Genomic DNA, 22,207 nt, shown 5'->3' with positions numbered 1-22,207 from the left:
GGACTTGTTCGATAGACAGCAGAAATGATACATTTCTGTGTCCTCTTGTTTCTCTCCACCCCTGACTTCCAAGTTAAGTGTAGTACATGGTTTTAGCTGCAGGGCTACAGGCCTGTGTGTGTGTGTGTGTGTGTGTGTGACTTGGGAGTGGTATGGATTATGACAGCTCACATTACTAGCTGTGTTCCTGCTAACTGTGGCTTTCTACCCTTGGGCTATAGCCGTGTTAATTCCCCAAACCTGTGAGAGCTGGAGACTAGTGTGCCAATTGATGCTCATCCTCTTTTTTTTCAATTTTCTCTCTGACTTTTCTGATATTTTCAGTCCTCTTTTTTTTCAATTTTCTCTCTGACTTTTCTGATATTTTCAGTCAAGATAATCATTTCTGTAGTACGTGTGAATGTACAATTCGCTGTATGTGGAACAAATGTGACCCTGGACCACAAAACCAGTATTAAGTCCCTGAGGTATATTTGCAGCAATAGCCAAAAATACAATGTATTGGTCAAAATTATTGATTTTTCTTTTATGCTTTTAAATTGATATTTCTTTTTATCTTTTAAGTAAATATCATGTTCCATTAAGATATTTTGTAAATTGCCTACTGTAAATATATCAAAACTTAATTTTTGATTAGTACTATGCATTGCTAAGAACTTAATTTGGACAAATTTAAAGGTGATTTTCGAGTATTTCGAATATATATATATATATATATATATATATATATATATATATATATATATATATATATACATATATATATATATATATATACATATATATATATATATACATATATATATATATATATATATATATATATATATATACAGTCTTGTTCAAAATAATAGCAGTACAATGTGACTAACCAGAATAATCAAGGTTTTTAGTATATTTTTTATTGCTACGTGGCAAACAAGTTACCAGTAGGTTCAGTAGATTCTCAGAAAACAAATGAGACCCAGCATTCATGATATGCACGCTCTTAAGGCTGTGCAATTGGGCAATTAGTTGAATTAGTTGAAAGGGGTGTGTTAAAAAAAATAGCAGTGTGGCATTCAATCACTGAGGTCATCAATTTTGTGAAGAAACAGGTGTGAATCAGGTGGCCCCTATTTAAGGATGAAGCCAACACTTGTTGAACATGCATTTGAAAGCTGAGGAAAATGGGTCGTTCGAGACATTGTTCAGAAGAACAACGTACTTTGATTAAAAAGTTGATTAGAGAGGGGAAAACCTATAAAGAGGTGCAAAAAATGATAGGCTGTTCAGCTAAAAGGATCTCCAATGCCTTAAAATGGAGAGCAAAACCAGAGAGACGTGGAAGAAAATGGAAGACAACCATCAAAATGGATAGAAGAATAACCAGAATGGCAAAGGCTCAGCCAATGATCACCTCCAGGATGATCAAAGACAGTCTGGAGTTACCTGTAAGTACTGTGACAGTTAGAAGACGTCTGTGTGAAGCTAATCTATTTTCAAGAATCCCCCGCAAAGTCCCTCTGTTAAAAAAAAGGCATGTGCAGAAGAGGTTACAATTTGCCAAAGAACACATCAACTGGCCTAAAGAGAAATGGAGGAACATTTTGTGGACTGATGAGAGTAAACTTGTTCTTTTTGGGTCCAAGGGCCACAGGCAGTTTGTGAGACGACCCCCAAACTCTGAATTCAAGCCACAGTACACAGTGAAGACAGTGAAGCATGGAGGTGCAAGCATCATGATATGGGCATGTTTCTCCTACTATGGTGTTGGGCCTATTTATCGCATACCAGGGATCATGGATCAGTTTGCATATGTTAAAATACTTGAAGAGGTCATGTTGCCCTATGCTGAAGAGGACATGCCCTTGAAATGGTTGTTTCAACAAGACAATGACCCAAAACACACTAGTAAACGGGCAAAGTCTTGGTTCCAAACCAACAAAATTAATGTTATGGAGTGGCCAGCCCAATCTCCAGACCTTAATCCAATTGAGAACTTGTGGGGTGATATCAAAAATGCTGTTTCTGAAGCAAAACCAAGAAATGTGAATGAATTGTGGAATGTTGTTAAAGAATCATGGAGTGGAATAACAGCTGAGAGATGCCACAAGTTGGTTGACTCCATGCCACACAGATGTCAAGCAGTTTTAAAAAACTGTGGTCATACAACTAAATATTAGTTTAGTGATTCACAGGATTGCTAAATCCCAGAAAAAAAAAATGTTTGTACAAAATAGTTTTGAGTTTGTACAGTCAAAGGTAGACACTGCTATTTTTTTGAACACACCCCTTTCAACTAATTGCCCAATTGCACAGCCTTAAGAGCGTGCATATCATGAATGCTGGGTCTTGTTTGTTTTCTGACAATCTACTGAACCTACTGGTAACTTGTTTGCCACGTAGCAATAAAAAATATACTAAAAACCTTGATTATTCTGGTTAGTCACATTGTACTGCTATTATTTTGAACAAGACTGTATATATATATATATATATATTTTTTTTTTTTTTTTTTTTTTTCACACTCATATTCCAGATTTTCAAATAGTTGTATCTCAGACAGATATTGTCCTATCTTAACAAACCATCGATGCTTATTGATTCAGCTTTCATGTGATTTATAAATCTCAGTTTTGAGAAATTTACAGTTAAGACTGGTTTTGTGGTCCAGGGTCATACAATGAGACTAAATGTCCTTTTTTTGACATTCCAAGCAGTCATGTGATCTAAATACAATAATCAGATATGTCTGTTGTTTCTCTGATGTTTCTTTGATGAACTTCATCAAGGCAACACATATAAACATAGGACACATCTTTCAAGGACGTTCCCTCTCTCCAGCTATCTTTTAAAGATGTATTTTGCCCCATCACACACTCTTCTCATAGGCCAATGACAGGTGATAACTGACACCCTTTGGCACAGGGGCCTGTCTGTTGTGTCAATACCTCAGAGAGATACGACCCTGCTCTCGAAACACATGAAAACCATTCTCACACAACAGCTCTGCTTCCACCGCAGACAGAGAAAACATTTTCCCATTATACGTCCGTATTTCATGTTTTTCCTAACCTTTTTCCTGTGAGTTAGCCGGGTCTCAGCGGAGGGAAACCCGATCTCCTTTAGTCTGATGGGATCCATATTTGTGTTAACCTGCTGTCGGGACCCTGTTGAGGGGAGGTGTCTGAGGTCAACGCCTGACTAATTTTTAAATGGATCAGCTACACTAGACCAGATGGAGAAAGGCCTGGAATTAATAAATATCCTGAAAAAAGTAACCGTTTCTTTTTCCTGACCCCCCTCCATATGTGTAGCTTGTCTGAAGTTGTTGAGCGCAGTGGAGCACAGATGAAAGTCAAGCGTATTTTTTTTTTATTATTACTGTGTGGACAATTTATCTACAGACAGACAAATAAATACATTTACAAATACAAATACATGTATGCTCATTTATGCCACATACACTGAATTGTCACAAAATAGTCAGAAAATAGAAAAAAAAAAAAATGATGAGTGTGGGAGAGTAGCTATTGTTAGTGAACTGGCTTATAGTAGACTTTTTAAGGGTGTTTTTTTTTTTTTTTTTTTTTTTTTTTTTTACTTGTATCATAGTAATATTTTAAAGAATGAATATGAAGATCCTTCACTGTACCAATGTATCAAAATATTATTATTTAAGACATATATTATATGTAATAAGGACATACACATACATGTTTGCATGTCTATATCAAACTGTACCCTTATGTGTTGTTAAAAGTATTTCAGCCCATTATTGCTACTCCATCTCTTCATGGTGTCATGTTTGTGTGAGAGTGTGTATGTACCCGGTGTGTTTAAGAAGGCAGCGCAGCTGGGTTGCTGTGTGCCAGCACTTGTAGCCAGGCAGATGGTGACCTGCGATTGAACCTGTCCTCTCTCTCATTTGTTCAGCTGGCATTCATTTGGCCTGCATGCAGGCTGCATACTGTAAAGAGCGCGGTTCTTTATACAGACCACCAGATGGCGCTCTAAATCAACTTATAGGACCATTGCTGCTGAACACACAGCAGATAAAAAGATTTCAATCAAGAAATGGATATTACCACAGTAAATCTTGATAGAAATGATGTGAACATTTGTGGCACACATTTTAATACTCAGACTTTATATATTTGTTCTGCCGTTAAGTCAGTCACATGGTTATAGGCTGTTTATACAGTAGCATATCTTGCCATTAGGACCAACTACATGATATCTGAAAGAGAAGGGCATTGCCTGCAGGGAGAATTGCACTCTATTTCCATTTTCAATCTGCAGTCAATCCGTAATCAATCTTATCAGTGGTTCTTTGACAGGCTTTTCACATTTGTACACATTTTTGCGCACTCTTCCCCTCTCATTTACACGCATGCAGACAACAGTCATCTGTCACCATCCGAGAGCTCTCTGTGCGTCTGGATGCACACCGTGTCATAATGCTCATCATCGGCAAGCACATACAGTCTCACACACATACACATGCAACCTTACAAGGGTGTGTGTGTGTGTGTGTGTGCGTGTGTGCGTGTGTGTGTGTGTGTGTGTGTGTGTTTGCTCAGCTCTCAGACAGGGTCTTATGAATCGATGATCATGTGGTATAAGAGAGATAGATGGCTCTGAGCTCCGTCTTGTCTTCTCTAATTGTAAAATATTAGTTACATTAGAGTGTGTTGGGTGATTAATGGAACTTATTTGGAGGTGGCCCTTCCTGGCCCTCCCCCTTACAAAAGCCTCCTCTACTGACTCCTCCAAACCGAGGGACTTCTCTTACAGCAGACAAATAGATCCCGGGGACAAAATAGAAAGGATGGGATGACAAAAGAGGAGAAGATGGTGAAGGGAAATTCAAGAGAAAGAGATGGAAAGAGTTGTAACACAAGAGTGAGATCATTTATTCGATTTTATATGTAATTCCAGGTATCTTGCATGCAAACAGTCACATATTAGTCACCTTCGTCGATATGTCTATGTCTGCATGGAAATAGATCAGTATTGGTGTTTATAAAAGCTGACGGGAAATGTAATTGATACCTGAGCAGATGAGCACTTAGTCCTTCTGTAGGTCCAGCTCTGATGCTGGGCCCTGCTCCTCTTAGCTAGCCATTAGAAAGCCATGGATCATGTTATAGCCAGCAGAACAACACCAGCTGACCCAGAGCTGGAGCTTCAGTCACACATACCTTCATCATATCCATGGATCTGTCTGTTTAGACCTGGGCCTGTGGGAAAGGGAATGTTTTGATTGTCTTTTAAGTTGGAGTCCTTGAGGTGCAATGGTTTGATAGATCTTGGTATTCTAACTAATATTCCTTAGACACAAAGTTCTATATAAAAGCCTGGAAGGAACATAATAATTTAATCTTGCCAAACACAATTGTACACTCTCATATATAAACAGCTGCTTGCTTCAAATGTTAATATATTCACTTTCTGTTTATCTACTCATCTTATATTAAAGTTTTACTAATTATTGAGAAGCTATTATTACAATAAGAAACCGCAGTCTGTTTTTTTTTTTTTTTTTCAAGCAACAATTACATAAATGTGAACTTGATGGGAGAAAGCTCAATATCTGTATTCCTCTATTATTAGTCTCTTTTTTGTTTGTTTAGTGCATTTAGTCACATTTCTGTGATTATTGTATTTTTTCATGCATTATATATATAATATATATAATATATATATAATACTATGATATGAGAGGAAAGCTCATTTTAACAGGTTTGGGGGTTTTGCTCATTTATTTATAAATGATTTAGCAATGGCTTAGCTTTGACATTGCTGCTGTCATTTCCTTTGTTGATTACATCTATTTTGGTTCAATTAAATTAGTTGTACACAAAGGCTGATGTTCCATGCTGTTTATTTGTAATTGTGGTACAGTATGTGATGAATATAAACAAATGAAAAAGCTATTTAATGTAAATAATTAAATAAAGTAACATACAACACATTCTCAGATTTAAAAATAATGAATATGAGCATTAATGCAGGTCAGAAATCACACAATATTCTGAAATGAATACTGAATTTGAAATAAGTAGATATATTCATACATTTCAAAGAATGAAAATTAGTTATTATTAAGCATTAGATATATTTTTCTATTTGTTTATTTTCATAAATACATGATCTTTATTTAAAGACATTCAAATCGGGCTCCCAAACAACACAAAAGCAAGTGTACATTTTTAAAGGATGACTGTTGTTGAAATAACAGCCACCTTAAATTACACAAGCAAGACATTTTTACTTCTAATCTGTATTCCTTCTTTAAAAATATACTGAATTGGTCTTTTATTTTGGGCGGAATTAGAGGATTCCATTTTTAAGCTTTTAAAGTTATTAACAATGTTCCATATATTGAAGGCTATTATTATCCTTGCTGTACATATCAGAGTCACAATACCTTAACTCAGCCATGCCACATTCCTTTTCTTTAAGGGGCAATTATGCTTTTTTATTCAATATGACCACTTTCAGAGTGAGCTAGTCAGGTGCGAGATGGTCTCTTTTCTCTCTCCTTTGCACAAACACACACATGGCACACACTCACTTACTCATAGACATTTATTATGTGTCTGCCATGACAGCTCAGCTCTAGAAAGTGCAGCAATATGCTCTGTAGGGAACGAGAGAAAGAGAGGAGTGAGCAGTACTGCAGATGAGTACTCATGAACTCTTCCTCCCCTGGCCACACAGACACAGTCCTGCTGAGACTGCCTGACACATCGCTCTCATCACATGATGTATATACGGCCTTTTACCCATGAGCCTTTCTAACTCTTGACCAATCGCGGGACTCCATGCAGGCCTTTGCCAGCACCTCCCATGCACTGTCAGTGAAGGAAGTGGTATATTATCCCACAAATCCTTCCCTGGAACTTTCTGCGCACATCTACTCAGACATGTCCATGTGGAAAAACAAAACGAAATGCTCTGGAACGCATCAAAGAATTCCATTTGTTCAGAAAAGAGAGAAATGAAGCCAAGTAAGGAAGATTGAAAAGAGATATAGTGGCAGGCAGACTGGGAAATGTATAGCTGAGAAACAGAGAGTGTATTAAGAGGTACGTCTGCTGCAGCAGTTTGTAATCTAGTTCAGTGTTTAACATGGGAGCTGCTTCCCCCGGTGGAGCTTTTAGAGATTGCTTTTGATACATACACCCACAACGCTAAATCCAAGTTTTTTCCGTCCCTAGAGAGCCAAACTACAGCATCAGTTCTCCAAACTATGAACTGATTTCCATTAGAGCTGCATTTGCTGCTCATAGCTTTTCTTTTCTGTCTGAGAAATATTTTGACTAGGCGCTCATTAACAGTCCAAACTGTTCCTTGTTTCTGTGTGGAAATCTCTTTTATGTGAATGCATTTGAAGTTTATAATGATAAATCCTAACTATACAGTAGATACAACTGAGATAAAAGACATTCAGCTTGATGCCATTGTCCTGTCCTCTGCCTGTTTCGCGTTTAATGTATCAGAGCGAGTGGATCTGAATGTGCGATGTCGGGTTTAGTGTGGAATCTTCCTCAGTGGGGTTTTGGGAGCAGGTGGGGAGAGGTAGTGCGTGGCACACTAACGTTGCGGAGGGATTTTGGTGTTTGGATGCTCTCTTTGCTGAGTAATCTCCCAGCCTTTACAACACGCAGGTTATTACTGGCCGACAGATGGTACATCACTTTTTACTGCTTACACCTTCTGTGGCTTGCGTTCTCCCCTGACACACACTCCCTCTGTTTTACTTTGTCTTTTCCATCTCTTCCATATAGGTGACACTGAAACAGAGACACACACGGAAGGAAAGTTTAAAAAGCAAATGGATATCCAACACTTGCTGCACAGAGCCGTAAAAAAAAAAAACCTCAGTAACTCAGTTTTAACCATCTGTTTGTTGACCTGTTCTATAAAACAAATATAACACGTATTCTTGTTATAAATACCATGACACACTCTTGCTTGTGTGAGACTGACACAGAGTGGAAGTGTTTAACTCAGGTGACCTTGTTCATATCTGCAGTGTGAAATGAGTGTTTAAACCCTTAATTACACGTAGGGCGGACGTCTCTCTCTCCTTCAGTATTCCTATCTCGCTTGTTCTCAGATTTGAGTTTCTCACAGTGAGCATCTGAAGTCATTAGAGGCTCTGCAGTCTGTCAGGTGCCAGCCCATACACACACACACACACACACACACACACACACACACACAAACACAAACATCCCAACACGCTATATATGCAGTTTCCCCTTCACAGAAAGCCTCACAAATCCAGAAACAAACATTCATGACATGCTCATGACGTATTCTTTTTTTCAAAGACATGCCATACATACACAGGGACACATGCTTTGGGTGTGTAAACACACACACACAGTAAAAGTGCTGAAGCCCTGCAGGTTCTTTCTGCTGCGTGGGGCAAGGGATTTGTCATGTGCTGATGAGCTGTTATAATAATATACGAGCAAATCACAAGCATTCTGCAAATGAATCATTTTTCCTCCTCAACACCCTTCTCCCGCTCTTTCTCTGTCACACACACAACCACACATACACTTTGCAATCATTGCTGCTGAGCGTTGGAAAGGGTGACTTCTCACAGACAGACAGAGGTGAGAGGCAGCCCTCTTTCACAGATGGTAGCTCTGGCATCGGATGCAATTTATATAAGACTGATTTTGATTACATGCCAAAGCACCTCCATATCTGTGTGAGCACGTGTGTGTGTGTGTGGAGGAGCTTGTGTCTGCTTGCTTACATACCACAAGCATACTGTTCAAACGCATCTTGTTGTTTTTTAGAACGTATGTGTGTGCGTGCATGATCAGATAAGAAAAGGAGAATGAAAAAGACCATATTTCCAGAGCAGCAAGAACAGGAGGAGCCACAAGAGGGGGCATTAGACATGTCTTCAGAGACCATGAAGATTAAACATATACTGACTCTCTACAATAGCAGTTAAGAAAGTGTATCTAGAACAGAAAAAAAGAGTAAACTGATTGAATTAATGATTATTTATTTTTGTTCTGTTTTCATTTTTGGAATGATGGACGGCAGGAAGGGCAATGATGGAGTGATATTGTGGAATTTGCAGGAAGTGGGTGTATTCATCAGTTATCCCACCTCTCTTTCGCCCTCTGATCTCCACATATGAGGCCTTCAGGGGTTAATTAGGCAGGCGTGATAATGACTTACTGCTGAAAATAATAGAACTCTTTCTCTCTCTGTTATGAGACAGTGTTAGAAAGTGATGGAAATGGGTATGAAAAAAGGAGGGAAAAGATTTAAATCAACTGTCATTTCCATATGTTGTTTTACCAAGCTTAGTACAAACAGAGGTACAAATGTTCTGGTGTGTTTTTTTGGCCAGACAACAACATAAACAACAAAACATTTATTGGCCATTGGTAACAAGTACGTTGAAATTTTTACTCACATGGGACTCACAGTTTCAGGAAACAGAGCAGAAAACATAAGAATGTGGAAAGGATTGACACATACTGGTGAGAAAGAGAATGGAGGAATACAATTCTTAATACTAGTTCATATCACTTGGCACCTCCATTGCAGTAGATGTGAATCACTGGAGAGCTTTGAAAAGATCAAAGAAAGAAAGAAAACTAACAAGAAAGAAAAAGAAAGATGCCATCACTGTGGTTATGCTTCACATACACACACGTTCACCGATACTATGAATTATAACAGCATCACAATTTTTGTTTTTAGATTTTAATTAAGATTGAATTACAAGTTGATTTTTTGTTATAATGCTATAATATTTTTAATATTGTGTGTATGTTTTAGAGACTGAGTGCACTAAAGTAAGAAAAGGAGATAGGAATGACACACTGTAATTTTTGTACATAAAATCTCCAGCTCTGCCCCTTCTTGGCATTTAGGATCTTGCAGCAACGAGCCAAAATTGCCCGCAACTATTATGGGAAAATTTTGAGAAGGCCTTCTTGATATAAGAAAAATGTGCTCTGCCACAGAACACCCCTTGAAAAACTGATTCATTGTTGCCAATTATTTTGACCACCAAATATCACCCTGAAGGGGCTGTATTATCTCACTTTGAAAAGGGAAGCTTTCTGGATGGATACGAGGAGCTGTGATGGGGGTTACATGTCAATAGGCTTTCTTCTTTTGTGTTTCTTTCCGAGCTCTGTTTATTATTTACCTGTGGTCCTGTCATGGCCACAGTTCACATTATGTTCTTCTCTCCATATTCCTCTTTCTCTTTCTGTTTATCCTGAAAATTGATTGAAAATCACTCCATTCTCTAGCCAGTTGGACCAATCTGTGACAACTCCCTTTAGCGTTTGCCTAAACATTTCCTGCTTCAGGAAAATAGACAAGTATGAAGAGAAGAAAAGAGAAAGAAAGCAGACTTACACTTTGTGATGCTAGTTCACTCTAAGTATAATGTGGCATGAGAATATGCTGCCTCTCAGACTTAGTAAAGCAATGTAAGGGAGTGAGAAAGTAAAGTGCGTATGAATGAAACGGCCGAGGTGGTGTGTTACCGGATTGCTTATCAGACAGCTGGAACATGGGAAGCTCTAAAACTTGTTGCAATCCCCTTTGTAGCGAGGCCTCAGCAGACACTGTAGTATTCAAAAGCCGTTGAGACTGAAAAGTCATTCACAAAGTGCTTATAAATCCTTCATTTTTATTTTTATTTTTTTATTTTTTTTGTAACACATACATATACAAGCAGATGACAGTACTCACTTAATTTAAGGATGCTTAAATTTTTCACGTTGCGTCATGGCTTCACCTTTAATGCAGCCGCTTTACATTCTCCGCACCATCGCGGCTGCTATTTTAAACCTCCATGTTAATTTGATTTAGTGCTTTTCAAATTGAATTGAGAAAAATGGAGAGCAAATGTACTGTTATTAATGTTCCAAAGTAGTGCGTAGCTAAAAGTGCCTGGCTTTGCTCTAAGTGGATGGGCCTGATAAGTGAGCCAGATATGATAGGCACATAATTTGCATTCCTCAAAAAGACTTGTGTGGGCTATTAAGGGCCATTGTGTACAATGCACTGATGATCAGATCCAATCTCTTAAACAGTTGTACTTGTTCTAAACTGAAAAGGGAACTTTCAAACTTCTGTAGGAAACTGCACAATGAAAATGTCTACATCTGAACAGCAGAGATTGTTCATGGATGAAGCAAGGAAATGCTTGTGATGCATACTGATGAATCCGATGATTAAACGTCCATCTTGTGGTGATTGTAACCAGATACTACACACAAGAATTATCCAGGCCCTCTGATTGAAATCAGCCATAGCATGTTGAATTATTTGGATATAAAGTGTATGACATGTGTAACAATCATCACTGACGTTGTGCTGGACAATAATGTTGTCATTTCCTTTCCTTGGTCATGTAGGTCAGAGGCCATTCCAGTGCAGCTATTGCCCATACAGTGCCTCTCAGAAAGGTAACCTGAAGACCCACGTGCTGTGTGTTCACCGCATGCCCTTTGACAACAGCCAGTATCCAGATCGGCGGTTCAAACGCTCCCGCATAGACTCGGATGTCTCCGGGAACTCAGAGGATGGGAATCTTCCCTCGTCTGGCCAGGTGAACACAGGAGAAGCTCTTTCTGGGGATACTTCCTGCTCTCTTGAGTGAAGCGGCATAAAACTCAATCCAGGGATTCTGTGGGATTTCAGGGGTTTGAAGTGATAATGATACCACCTCCTACAATCATTCCCATTACATCATTGTAAAAAGAAAAAAAAGAAAAGAAATCCACCCCCAAAAAATAAAATAAAAAATTGATTGAGTTGGGGGTCATAAACTCCCAAATCAAAACACTTCAGCCTCAGCGCTATTCTGTGAAGCTCAGGATAGAGATGATGAAGTAGAGAAACCTGAACCCTATTTCTGATGAGTCTGAAACTAAATACATTGCTCTTATTTGAGTTGCCTGAATTGAGCATTGAAGAGACATTACTGAAGAGGGGAAAAAATGACAAGGTTAAAAAAAAAGACTGTCATTAAATTCTTCAGAGTATCTTTTGTCCCAAAAATAATGCTTTTATGAGAAAAATGATCCGTGCCAATGATTTTGCTACAGTTGCAAGGAGAAGAAAGATGGAGGGGAGCTGTTGAGCACCCCCTTTAAGAACATGACACCTCCAGTGGCCATTTGCCCAGCGCCATTGAAGCACAGGGATGGAGCGAGCGGACGGAGGGATGTGGATGGTGAAATGGGGGGGTTGGGCATTTGGTGCCAGCCTGACTGGAGCTGTCATCACAGTGAAAATCAATTCAACTCCATCCCGAACTACGTCTATAGCCGTGGGAATATATAACCACCATTCCCTCCAAATTTCCCCTCTCCTCACCCTTTCAGAAAACGTCAAGAGAAACCTTAGCCTCTACAACCTGGCGGCAGGAGGGTCAGCTTCAGACCTTTCTGACGACTGGTAGCACTTCAGTCTCTTTCATTCCCCTCCTCCCTCCTTTCTTGTCTTTCTCCCATTGGATATCCCCCTCCATTCTTTTTCATTGTTGTGTAGTTAAAGTGACACAACAGAATGGCGGAGTCACATTAAATGTGCTTTATTTCCATTCAACGCTTCTTAACGGAAAAGTAATTGTGTTGTTCTTGAACAAGTGCTGCTTCTCTTCGAACTGATGGACATTGGGCAAACATTGATTGTGTGTTACCAAGAGTCTGAATGTTATTTGTTAAACGTAACTTGGAAATGATATGAAGGAACCATAGCTCTTTTGTGGTGTTTATTAAACCACAATGGGACTACCTTCTTTATGGACCTCCCGAAAAAGTAGCACTATGAAGGGCCTGTAGATATGAAGTAAATAGATAATCACTTCTCCACTACCTGTCTGTAATGTAAACTTGATCTTTTATTTTATTTTATTTTTTATGTTTGAATATGCATCACCATGGCCCGAGTTTTTTTTTTTTTTTTTTGTTATTTGTTGTCCTGAATCTTCCTCTACTAAAAGAGATTAACAACGCAGGCAGTTTGGAGCCAATGAAATCAAGCCTCTTAAAGAACAAAATAAAGTGCATCAACTTCCATTGAAGGCTAGCAGAGGTTAGAAGGTAAATAAGTATGGTAGAGGGTTTAGAGATGCATGGGTGGGGGGGTTGGTGGATATTAATGTTTTGTGATAAACAGAAATGATCCAGACTTTAAGAAAGTCAATATCTTTCCGCTCAGCACAGGGAAGCTCAGCACTTAAACCCCAGGGCCTTACGGCTGCTCTATTCACACCAAGAGGAGTTTAGAGGACTCACAAATACCCACCACACTCCTCACTAAGCAGTAAATAAAAACATAAACCCTTATCACAGCCCTAAGACCACAACATATCAACAGAAAAAGAATGAAAGATAGAAAGAGGTTGAAAAAAACATGATAGAAGTGGTCTAAGAGTGGTGCACACAGATGCACAAAGTTCAAACTAACTTTACGGTTCCAAGTAAGGATTCTTTAATTCACCATAACCAAATAAAGTTATTATTCATTTTATTTAATTTTTTCCCCGTTCTTTGTTGTTTTCTTCTTTTTATTTTTATTAGGATATTTCTCACCGCCTTAAATCAAGTTGATAAATTTAATACTACTATTTAAATAAGCTCTATAAGGCTATAAGCGTTTGGAAATTAAAGACATGCTTTGTGACTTCATTGAGCTTTAGAGGTTTCAACGCACTGCTGTGTTTTCTGGTGACTGTCAGTTGCTTGCTCTTGTTGTATGTATGTACGTATGCACACTCCGAGTATATTATATTAAATAAACGTAAAAAAAAAAAAAAAAAAAAAAAAAAAAAAAAAACTTCCATTCATAGCACTTCTTCTTTGCTTTTTCCAGTAATATGTACTAATGGATCATGTTTGGAGCTCTGAGACAGGCAATAATTCTTTTAGTGACACCACTTTTTTGTATTATTACTATTATTGTTTTTTTTTTATTATTATTCCTTGCCATTTTTTTTTTGTATTGTGATTGTAAGTCCCATTGTGATTGTAAGTTGAGGTGCTAATGTGTTACTTCCCCTACTATTGAGAGAGAGAGAGAGAATCCAACATTATTCCTCCAAAATAAACTGTAACCATATAATTTTAATGGTACAGTCACTTGCATATTTTAGAGCTCTACAATATTGTGCATCTTGAAAAACAACAACAACAACAACAAAACAAAACAAAACAAAGGAAACCATGTCAGTTTTCTTTCTCTATAATATTCTACAGTATGTGATCGGGAACATTATAATGTCCAACATTCCTAAATGAACAATATTTCTCTTTTAGAGGAGGTGCATATGAGGCTAGGGGATAATATTGCGATGTATATGCTTTTAACAAGTAGATGACTTGTTATTGTATATAAGGATTATTCCTAGTCATTATTTATTGTTATACATCTGTTTGGCAAAAGAAGAGACAAGAAGTATTCTGATGAACTATCAAGAAGTCGTTTTATTTCAGCAAAGGCTGTTTTCTTTCTGCTGTTTAGAAGTTTTAATCTCTTTTGAAGCAGTACATTTTTATCCAGTGTTTTACACAATAAAACCTCTACCTCTTAAATGACTTCGACTCGATCTTTTGAATTTGTCTTTTTGTCTGTTTCCTAATGAATTCTTTTGTATTTAAATGTATTTATGTATTAGAAACAGTGTTTACTGAATTGAAAGCTGTGGTTGTTAGAAATACTTTCAACGTGCAATCAAATCTAACTGATTGAGGTCATCTGGCTTGAAGTATGAGAATATACACACTTCCTTTAACAATAAGAGCTTTTGAGTTCTGAGTGTTTGTTGATAATTATTATGAATAAAGATGCACAGACCACTGCATTGTCATGATCCTGCCCTCGTGTCCTTGATTTTTCCTAGTCTTGAGGCAGGATCATGACAGACCCATGTTTTGTGTACAAGCGCATGGCCTTGTCTTTGGGCCATGTGCTTGTGTTGTCTCGTTCCCTTGCCCCGCCCCCCTTGTTATCCTAGTCGTGTCGTGATTGCCCTATCTGTGTCACCTGTCGTGTCTTAATTGTTCCCCCTATTTAGATCTCCTAGTGTGCTCTGTCTTGCGTCGGTTCATTGTGTTACTTATGTGCTTCTCAGATGTGTTCCACACTTGTGACTGTGATTGTATCCTGTATACCGTGAGTGTTTGTTTATAGTTAGTGTTTAGTGTCTTTATCTGGTCAGCCCTGTCTTGTTTGGTTATTTAGTCCTTACCCTAGCCCTTGTTTTCCCCCTCGTGGGTTTTTGTTTTCCCTTTTGTGTTGAATCCTGTCTGCACTTGAGTTCCTCCCTTACCAAGATCCTGACATGCATAAAAATTTAATAAAAAATACTTTATTAAACATTCACAAAATGTTTTTAATAAAACATATTTAATTGCTTTGTGTAAAAGCATTTAAAATAATTCACGTTCTTCATGGCTGCTACTGTTGACTATAACATTTAGCGATAGTGAAACTGAAAAATAGTCTGTTGATTTGTGGAACCAAATAAATCAAATGGCCTTCATAAACTGTAATGAGCATCACCTGTAACACTGAGACCAGCAAAGTCATCAACACGGGCCACATGCAAACATGTGATCATAAAAAATTAACACTGACATACAGTAAATATTAAATTATGCCTTAATGCCTCATACTGTTTAAATATATACAATGCAGTATGCACTTGTGTGTGTGTGTGTGTGTGTGCGTGTATTTGCCCTACAATTCTCCCAGAATACACATAAGATATCCCAGAGCTGAAAAATGATGGAAAACAAGTGAAAACACAACACACAGCCCTTGAATCTAAAACATCCCCAATGCACGCTTGTTTTACTGTTAATGAAGAAATACAGTGTGTGGCATGTTTAATAGGCTTTATTTTTATTATACAACACTGAATAATTAACTCTGAGGCAGAGTGTCACATAGATTTATCTTTTAATTAAAATTGCGTGGTTCACGCATATTTGAGTGGTAGTCCAAATAAATGCAATTTCCAAATTTATGTTTTGTTTATCCTCCTGTTAATTATCGAGAGATTGCTCGCTCTATAACCCTTCATAATTTCCTTCTCATCGCACAAAGTTGGGAGGCATCACAAAATAAAACCTTCAAGTCATATTTTATTAATTTATAGGTCAAAAAAAAGGAGGGATGAAAGGTGAATAATAAAATTCTAGTGTTTTCAACTAAACTAACATTTCACAGAAAGTTAAGTCAAAATCTATCTAAATCACAGACTGATTATTGTGGTGTTGCTCTCAATCACAAGGCAGACAGTGTGATTTATGGAGTTTTTTTTTTTCTGTCTCTGTCTCTTAAAATTATATACCCACTGTTCAGAGTTCTCATTTTAACATGACCTCATGAATCTGTATTCAACCCTGCTCTGTGAGTTTGAATAGGTGCTCTGTGATGTTAGTGTTAGTGTAGGAGCAGGTCTCTCATTGCTCTAATGCTCCACTTCTGATCAGAGATCAGCCCCTGCAGGCCCCTCCTGAGGCTGCAAGCTCTTAATTATCCCTGTTTTGTCAGGAGTTGGCAAAGGCCATCATTTGAGCCTGCGGTCGCCCAATTATATCCTTTTTTACGAATTGCAGGCAAAGACGGCCATTTTACATATCCACGTTCCCCTGCCATTATTGAAACTCCCTCAGCAGGAGAGGGTCGTGTTACCAGCCTGTTTAATTACCGCTCATGTTCATTAAGGCGCCTTCGTCTTATAAGTAGACTTTCATCAGCTCGCCATAATTAGCACCAGTAGAACCAAAAATACGCATTCATTCATATGGCAGACATCACGTAATATTCATGCATCGGGTGTGGTTACAAAAGATAATGTCAGAGTCATTCCGAGGGTGTTAGTGTGATAGCCATCACATGAATCATGTGTGATTTTGTGTCTAATTACCATTGTGCATTACAATTCCCATAATTACTTACAATTCATGTTTCTGAGTGCCTTTGTACAGACGGTTTTGAGTTTAAATTCAGTGCACATGTGTGTCCCTGTTTATATTTGCACATCTTTTTTAGCTCCGTGAGGATCTTTGCTTTTTCGGCAGTGAAAATATTCTCACACAGTCCCGCAGCAGTTGTTTTGGTGAGCACGGTCTGAGCATGCTCAGATTACACTGGAGAGAGACCAGAAAACATACTCACTCGCCCCTAGTACACTAATGGACATGAGGAGACGCTACAATCGATACAACACTCACAGGAAAAAAAAAAGGTATAAAAGCTAAAAGGTACATCTTTGTACCATATTAATATGCTTTAAAAATACACATTACTACCTTAAGTGTACTAATTAGAATCTTTTGTAAGGTTATGGCCTGAATGATAGTTATGTACTTATTTTCTGAGAGTGTATGAGTCCAAACCACATAAATTCTCCATATGGCTCCAAGGTGAAATTGTTTAATGGTATTTTGCATGCATATACTTATTTATTTGAACATTTTATTAATACACGCCGCATAAACAGGCATATTATGTTTAAGCGAAACCAAATCCAGACGTTTATTATAATGTTCCATATATCTGCATTTCTTGCTTTTCAGAACCCCAAATTGTCACCCCGAGGAGCATGTGTTTTGGACCCTATGAAACGACAGGATAATTAAAAGAGAACACCACTCGCTCCCTTTCTCCGGCATTTTTTTACTTAGCCGAGCAGCTGGCGTGTGAAGAGTTAACTCTGTGAGATAAATAAAAGAAGATCTGTTTGGCCTGCAGATATCCATTAAAGGACAGAATGCTCTTTTCTATCACAGCACAGACGCCAGATGTTCTCCTCCATTTCTAATCATTGCAGATGTAATGGGGTAGAATGCTGCAGTTTGTGGCTTCACTGGCATGCAGTCTGTATACTGCACAGGGGAACAGCAGTCTGAGATTTATAATTATATCCCATTAATACGCTAGCATTCCACGCTAGCTGTAAAAAACAAAGCTTAATAAACAGATCTGTGTGGTTTTGAGTCTGTAACACAGGCGAGTGGCAAATGAAATGCATCGGCGTTGTTAGTGGAGTGTTACGAGAGTGTCTTTAAAGGGGCAGTCGAGTTGTGACTGTATAGATGTGTTTACTCTGTTCCTTTTTCCACATCGACCAGCTTGTGTGAAATTGCTCAGGTGTCCATCATTAAGGCTCCATTCGGGGTGTGTGGACGGTGCTGAAGGGCTCCAATCACTTAAAGAGTCAACAGACAATTCCACCTGTCATCTGTCTGATGGGTTATTGACCAGAAAGAGGAAGAAAATAGGTGTAGAGATCAATCATGCCTTCTCTTGTCACAGTTTTGTTTTTCATTTAGTGTTTCTTGAATGATAAATTCTCGTTTGTCACATAAATCAAGTCATTTTTAGTTTGACGCGTCCATATTGGCGTGGATTTTTGTGGACATTAAAAAAAAAATGTTGTGATTTCATTAAAACTCAAGCTCATTCCTGTGCTCCTTAAGTGCTAAGTAGTCGGGGACAATCATAATTATGGCTACAGAATGGCTCAGAGACTTGAAAAATGTGTCCTTCTCCAAATGAGCAGCTACCAAAATGTATTAAAAAAACATCCTGTGCTTTTAGAAGTGAGGCACCCAGACTACTCCAAATGAGGCCCGACGCTGCTAAGAATTGCAAATGTTCTTTTAACACATCCTCCTTTTATTGACGTTTTGGGGCAAATCTGTCTGTTTTATTTCTGCCATTACGCTCGCCTCCACAGATGTTTGTTTGAGGGTGTCAGCGTGTGTGAAGGTGCGGGTGTTTGGAGGCTTCGAGCCTTTATTTTCTCGATCAAGTGTCGAGAAGCCAGTAAGTGAGAGCAGTAATGGTAATCATTTTCTTTTTTCTATTTTTGGTGATTTGGGTCTGATGTCAGTGCGTTAAAGAGGCTTAGACTGATCTGAGCTCTGGGTAAGATATGTTAAAAATTGTTCTGTCCCCTCCTTGTCTGGACGTTTTATTTTGATTAATGACCTAAACATGTGAACAACAAAGCGAAAGAATTAAGTAATGACATCTGTCAAAAAAACAAAAACAAAAAAAAACAATGAGAAGCTTATGTTAGGGTTGATTACTAGATTATGTACATCATATAATTTGAGTGCTTATTATTTTTTTATTTGTTTGAATGTAATTTATCTAACCCATGTGAATGTGTGTAAGTGCTTGACAAATAATTTTCTCTCTTTTTCTAATATAAACAAAGAGTCTGGAGATGGAGAATGTGTCACCTCTAAGCAGCTGTCTGAATACAAGCTAAGTGTGACTGTGTGTGTGTGTGTGTGTGTGTGTGTGTGTGTGTGTGTGTGTGTGTGTGTGTGTGTGTGTGTGTGTGTGTATGAAGGGGCTGGTGTCATTCTTCAGAGTTTTGGGAACTGTGTGTAAGGCCAAAGTAGCATCACCTGACAGCACAGCCTGCTAATTGACATTTTCATTAACACTGAATTTATATACCTATTTCTGTCTGTGATAATGACCATGTCATGGAGAAGCAGGAACTCTGTTGATGAGCATGAGTTTCGGGAGAAACTTGCATAATTGCTGCATAAAGTCCTTTGTTGGCCCAAGACACTCTCCAGCATTGAACAGTAACATTGTTCTTATTATCTTAATATGGAAGTAGATAGTATGGCACAGAGTTATAAAATAATCTGCTTCTTTAGGTAAATTAATTTGCGGTGGGATTCTAGGTGTCTTGCTAATCAGGAGGAAACTCTCAGTAGACAGGATGAGACTCCCATTTGCATACAGTGCAAGACAAATCTGCTATCATATGATTAGCCGATGTAATTAAAACAGATGTAACTAAAACACGTGCTTAAGTACTGCTAATTAATATGTAATTATGCACTCATTTAGACACAAGTTAACACATTTAACAGAGGCAGTCATCTCAAGCTCTACTCATTGTCGTATTAAAAAAGAAATACAAAAGCTGTTCAACTGAGAGACAAAAACAAAGATTGAGTCTTATACTGAAAGATACAGATGCTTGATTGTTTTCACACAAGTAATTTGTTAATGTGTGCACATCTGTCCCGTATATCATCATGGGTGTTCTGTTCTTTTCAGGTCCCTGTCAAAGGTCAAAGGTCAAAGGTGTGGTACTCGATGGTTTCGAATCAAATGCACATTACATTTGAATCAGAATGAATCAGAATCAGAATGAGCTTTATTACCAGGTGTGTTTACACATACAAGCAATCTGCTTTCATGACAGAATATGCCGCAGTGCAACAGAATGACAGCGACAGAACAAAAACACAGATAATACAAGAATAATAAAAAGAAAATAAGGAATAACAATATACTAATTGACAATTGTATGTGCAGATATATTACAATAGACAGTTTTGTATGTACAGGTATACTATGTGTACATTTGAAGTGTAGACTAAGTGTGTGTGTGTTATAAATATGTGTATGAGTGTATAAATAGTGTTGTGTGCTCCACAGTTATTGTCAAGTGTTCATGAGCTGGATTGCCTGAGGGAAGAAACTGTTCCTGTGTCTTGTTTTTTAAGCTTAAGTTCACATAGCTGTATTATTTTATTTATTAATTCACAGCTGTTATTATTTTTATTAATTAAATCATAGCTGTATTAATTTATTTATTAAATAATAGCTGTATTATTCTATTTATTAAATCATAGCTGCATTAATTTATTAAATCATAACTGTATTCTTTTATTTATTTATTAAATCATAGCTTTTATTATCTTATTTATTGCTGTAAATTTTTGTTTAGTAGGTATAGCTATATAAAATATTTTACCTTTCACCTGAAGTGGTAAAATTAAATTCAAAGCTAAATGTATTCCTGCTATATGTATTTTTTTTTTCTTAAAGGTGAAGTTTCAATTAAATGTATTATTATTATTATAGTGTTTAGCTCTTTTCAGGTACTGAACATTTAAAATCTAGCTTTATTGATGTATAATGTACAGTTTTTTTTTTTCTTACACTTTTGAATTCTAGCTCTTAGCCATTTGAGGTGGACTTGTTTATCTGATTCATGGAGTATTTGTGAAGCTTGTTTGATTATAATTATTATGTTATGCCACTTGTGATGCAGAGGTCATAAACTTCACCTTTCCTGCTGTTAGACAGTGGCTAAGCTGAATAAATTGATAACGTCTCCTTCGTTTTTCATCATGTAACATTGTCATGAGACAGCGAGAGTCCTTCTGTCCTGTGAAGGAGAGATAGACTCTCTCTTTCTTAGATATGAATGGCAGTGTTAGACTGGAACCCTGTGGTGAGGTGGGGTTACACAGCGGGCGTCTGTCGCTCGTAAAAGAAGAGATCACCTTGGGCAGCCGTGCTGGGCCACTCCTCCATCGTTAACAGCAACGTGCGGCTGATCAGCAGCCTTCCTGACAACTCCATTCAGCCGCCACCTGCTGGCTGTCAATCACAGGCAGGGAAGGGGGAGAGCTAGGCGTCCTAGGGCTATTGACAAAGCTGTCGGCACAGAAATGAGACGTGCCTATCAAAGCACCGACTACACTTTTCTCTCTCACTTTCTCCTTTCTCATTCTGCCATCTGTGGCATCACATCCACAGACCAACAGTCAAGATACAAATGCATTTGGACAACTTATATAGCGCTCCATGGCACCAGAGCTCTCGCCACTCATGAGCGTGATATTAGGATTTCTGTTCTGTCTGCTTCCACCATCAAGTTGAGGTATTTGTATGAACCTCCCTGATAACATAATAACATTGACTTTTTTACCCTGACTTGTCAATCAAAGTGAAAGTGCAGCTTGCGGATGCTTTTAACACTGATGACCTTGTTGGCATGGTAACACAACCCTAGCAATAGAGTTTAAAACACTGAAACAAATGCTGTTTCATTCCACTCCCTAGATTCCTGTGCTGCGAATTGGTATAACATAAACACAAATTTGACTACTTGCAAGGCTTTGGGAAACTGATGACTCAACTGAATGCTTGTGCAATTAAACATAACTGGTATTAAGTACATTGTTGATAAACAGAAAATGAACATACATTTAAAGACTATCAGACTATATATATAGAAAGCAGCTAATGCTTACTGGTTTTTATGGTGAAGTGTCTAATGTCTAAATTATTGAATCAAATAGTAATGCATTCAACATTAGATTCTTACTCACAGAATCAATATTTCAAAGCAACATACAATGTATTTTGT

At 37.9% G+C, this 22,207-nt stretch overlaps 1 protein-coding gene across 3 annotated transcripts in view; it reads left to right on the top strand.

The window, feature by feature from the left end:
* Nucleotides 1-13,811, top strand: part of LOC113051902 (zinc finger protein 536-like) — a 182,082-nt gene extending 168,271 nt beyond the window's left edge. For all 3 annotated transcript variants that reach the window (XM_026216070.1, XM_026216071.1, XM_026216072.1), the window contains one exon: nucleotides 11,409-13,811. In XM_026216070.1, coding sequence (XP_026071855.1) covers nucleotides 11,409-11,653 — 245 coding nt within the window. In that variant the 3' untranslated portion in view covers nucleotides 11,654-13,811. The remainder of the gene's footprint in view (nucleotides 1-11,408) is intronic.
* The last annotated feature ends 8,396 nt before the right edge of the window (nucleotides 13,812-22,207 follow it).

Source organism: Carassius auratus, chromosome 32 (assembly GCF_003368295.1).
Source record: "Carassius auratus strain Wakin chromosome 32, ASM336829v1, whole genome shotgun sequence".
NCBI lineage: Eukaryota > Metazoa > Chordata > Actinopteri > Cypriniformes > Cyprinidae > Carassius > Carassius auratus.
This window is presented reverse-complemented; position numbering and strand designations above follow the sequence as displayed.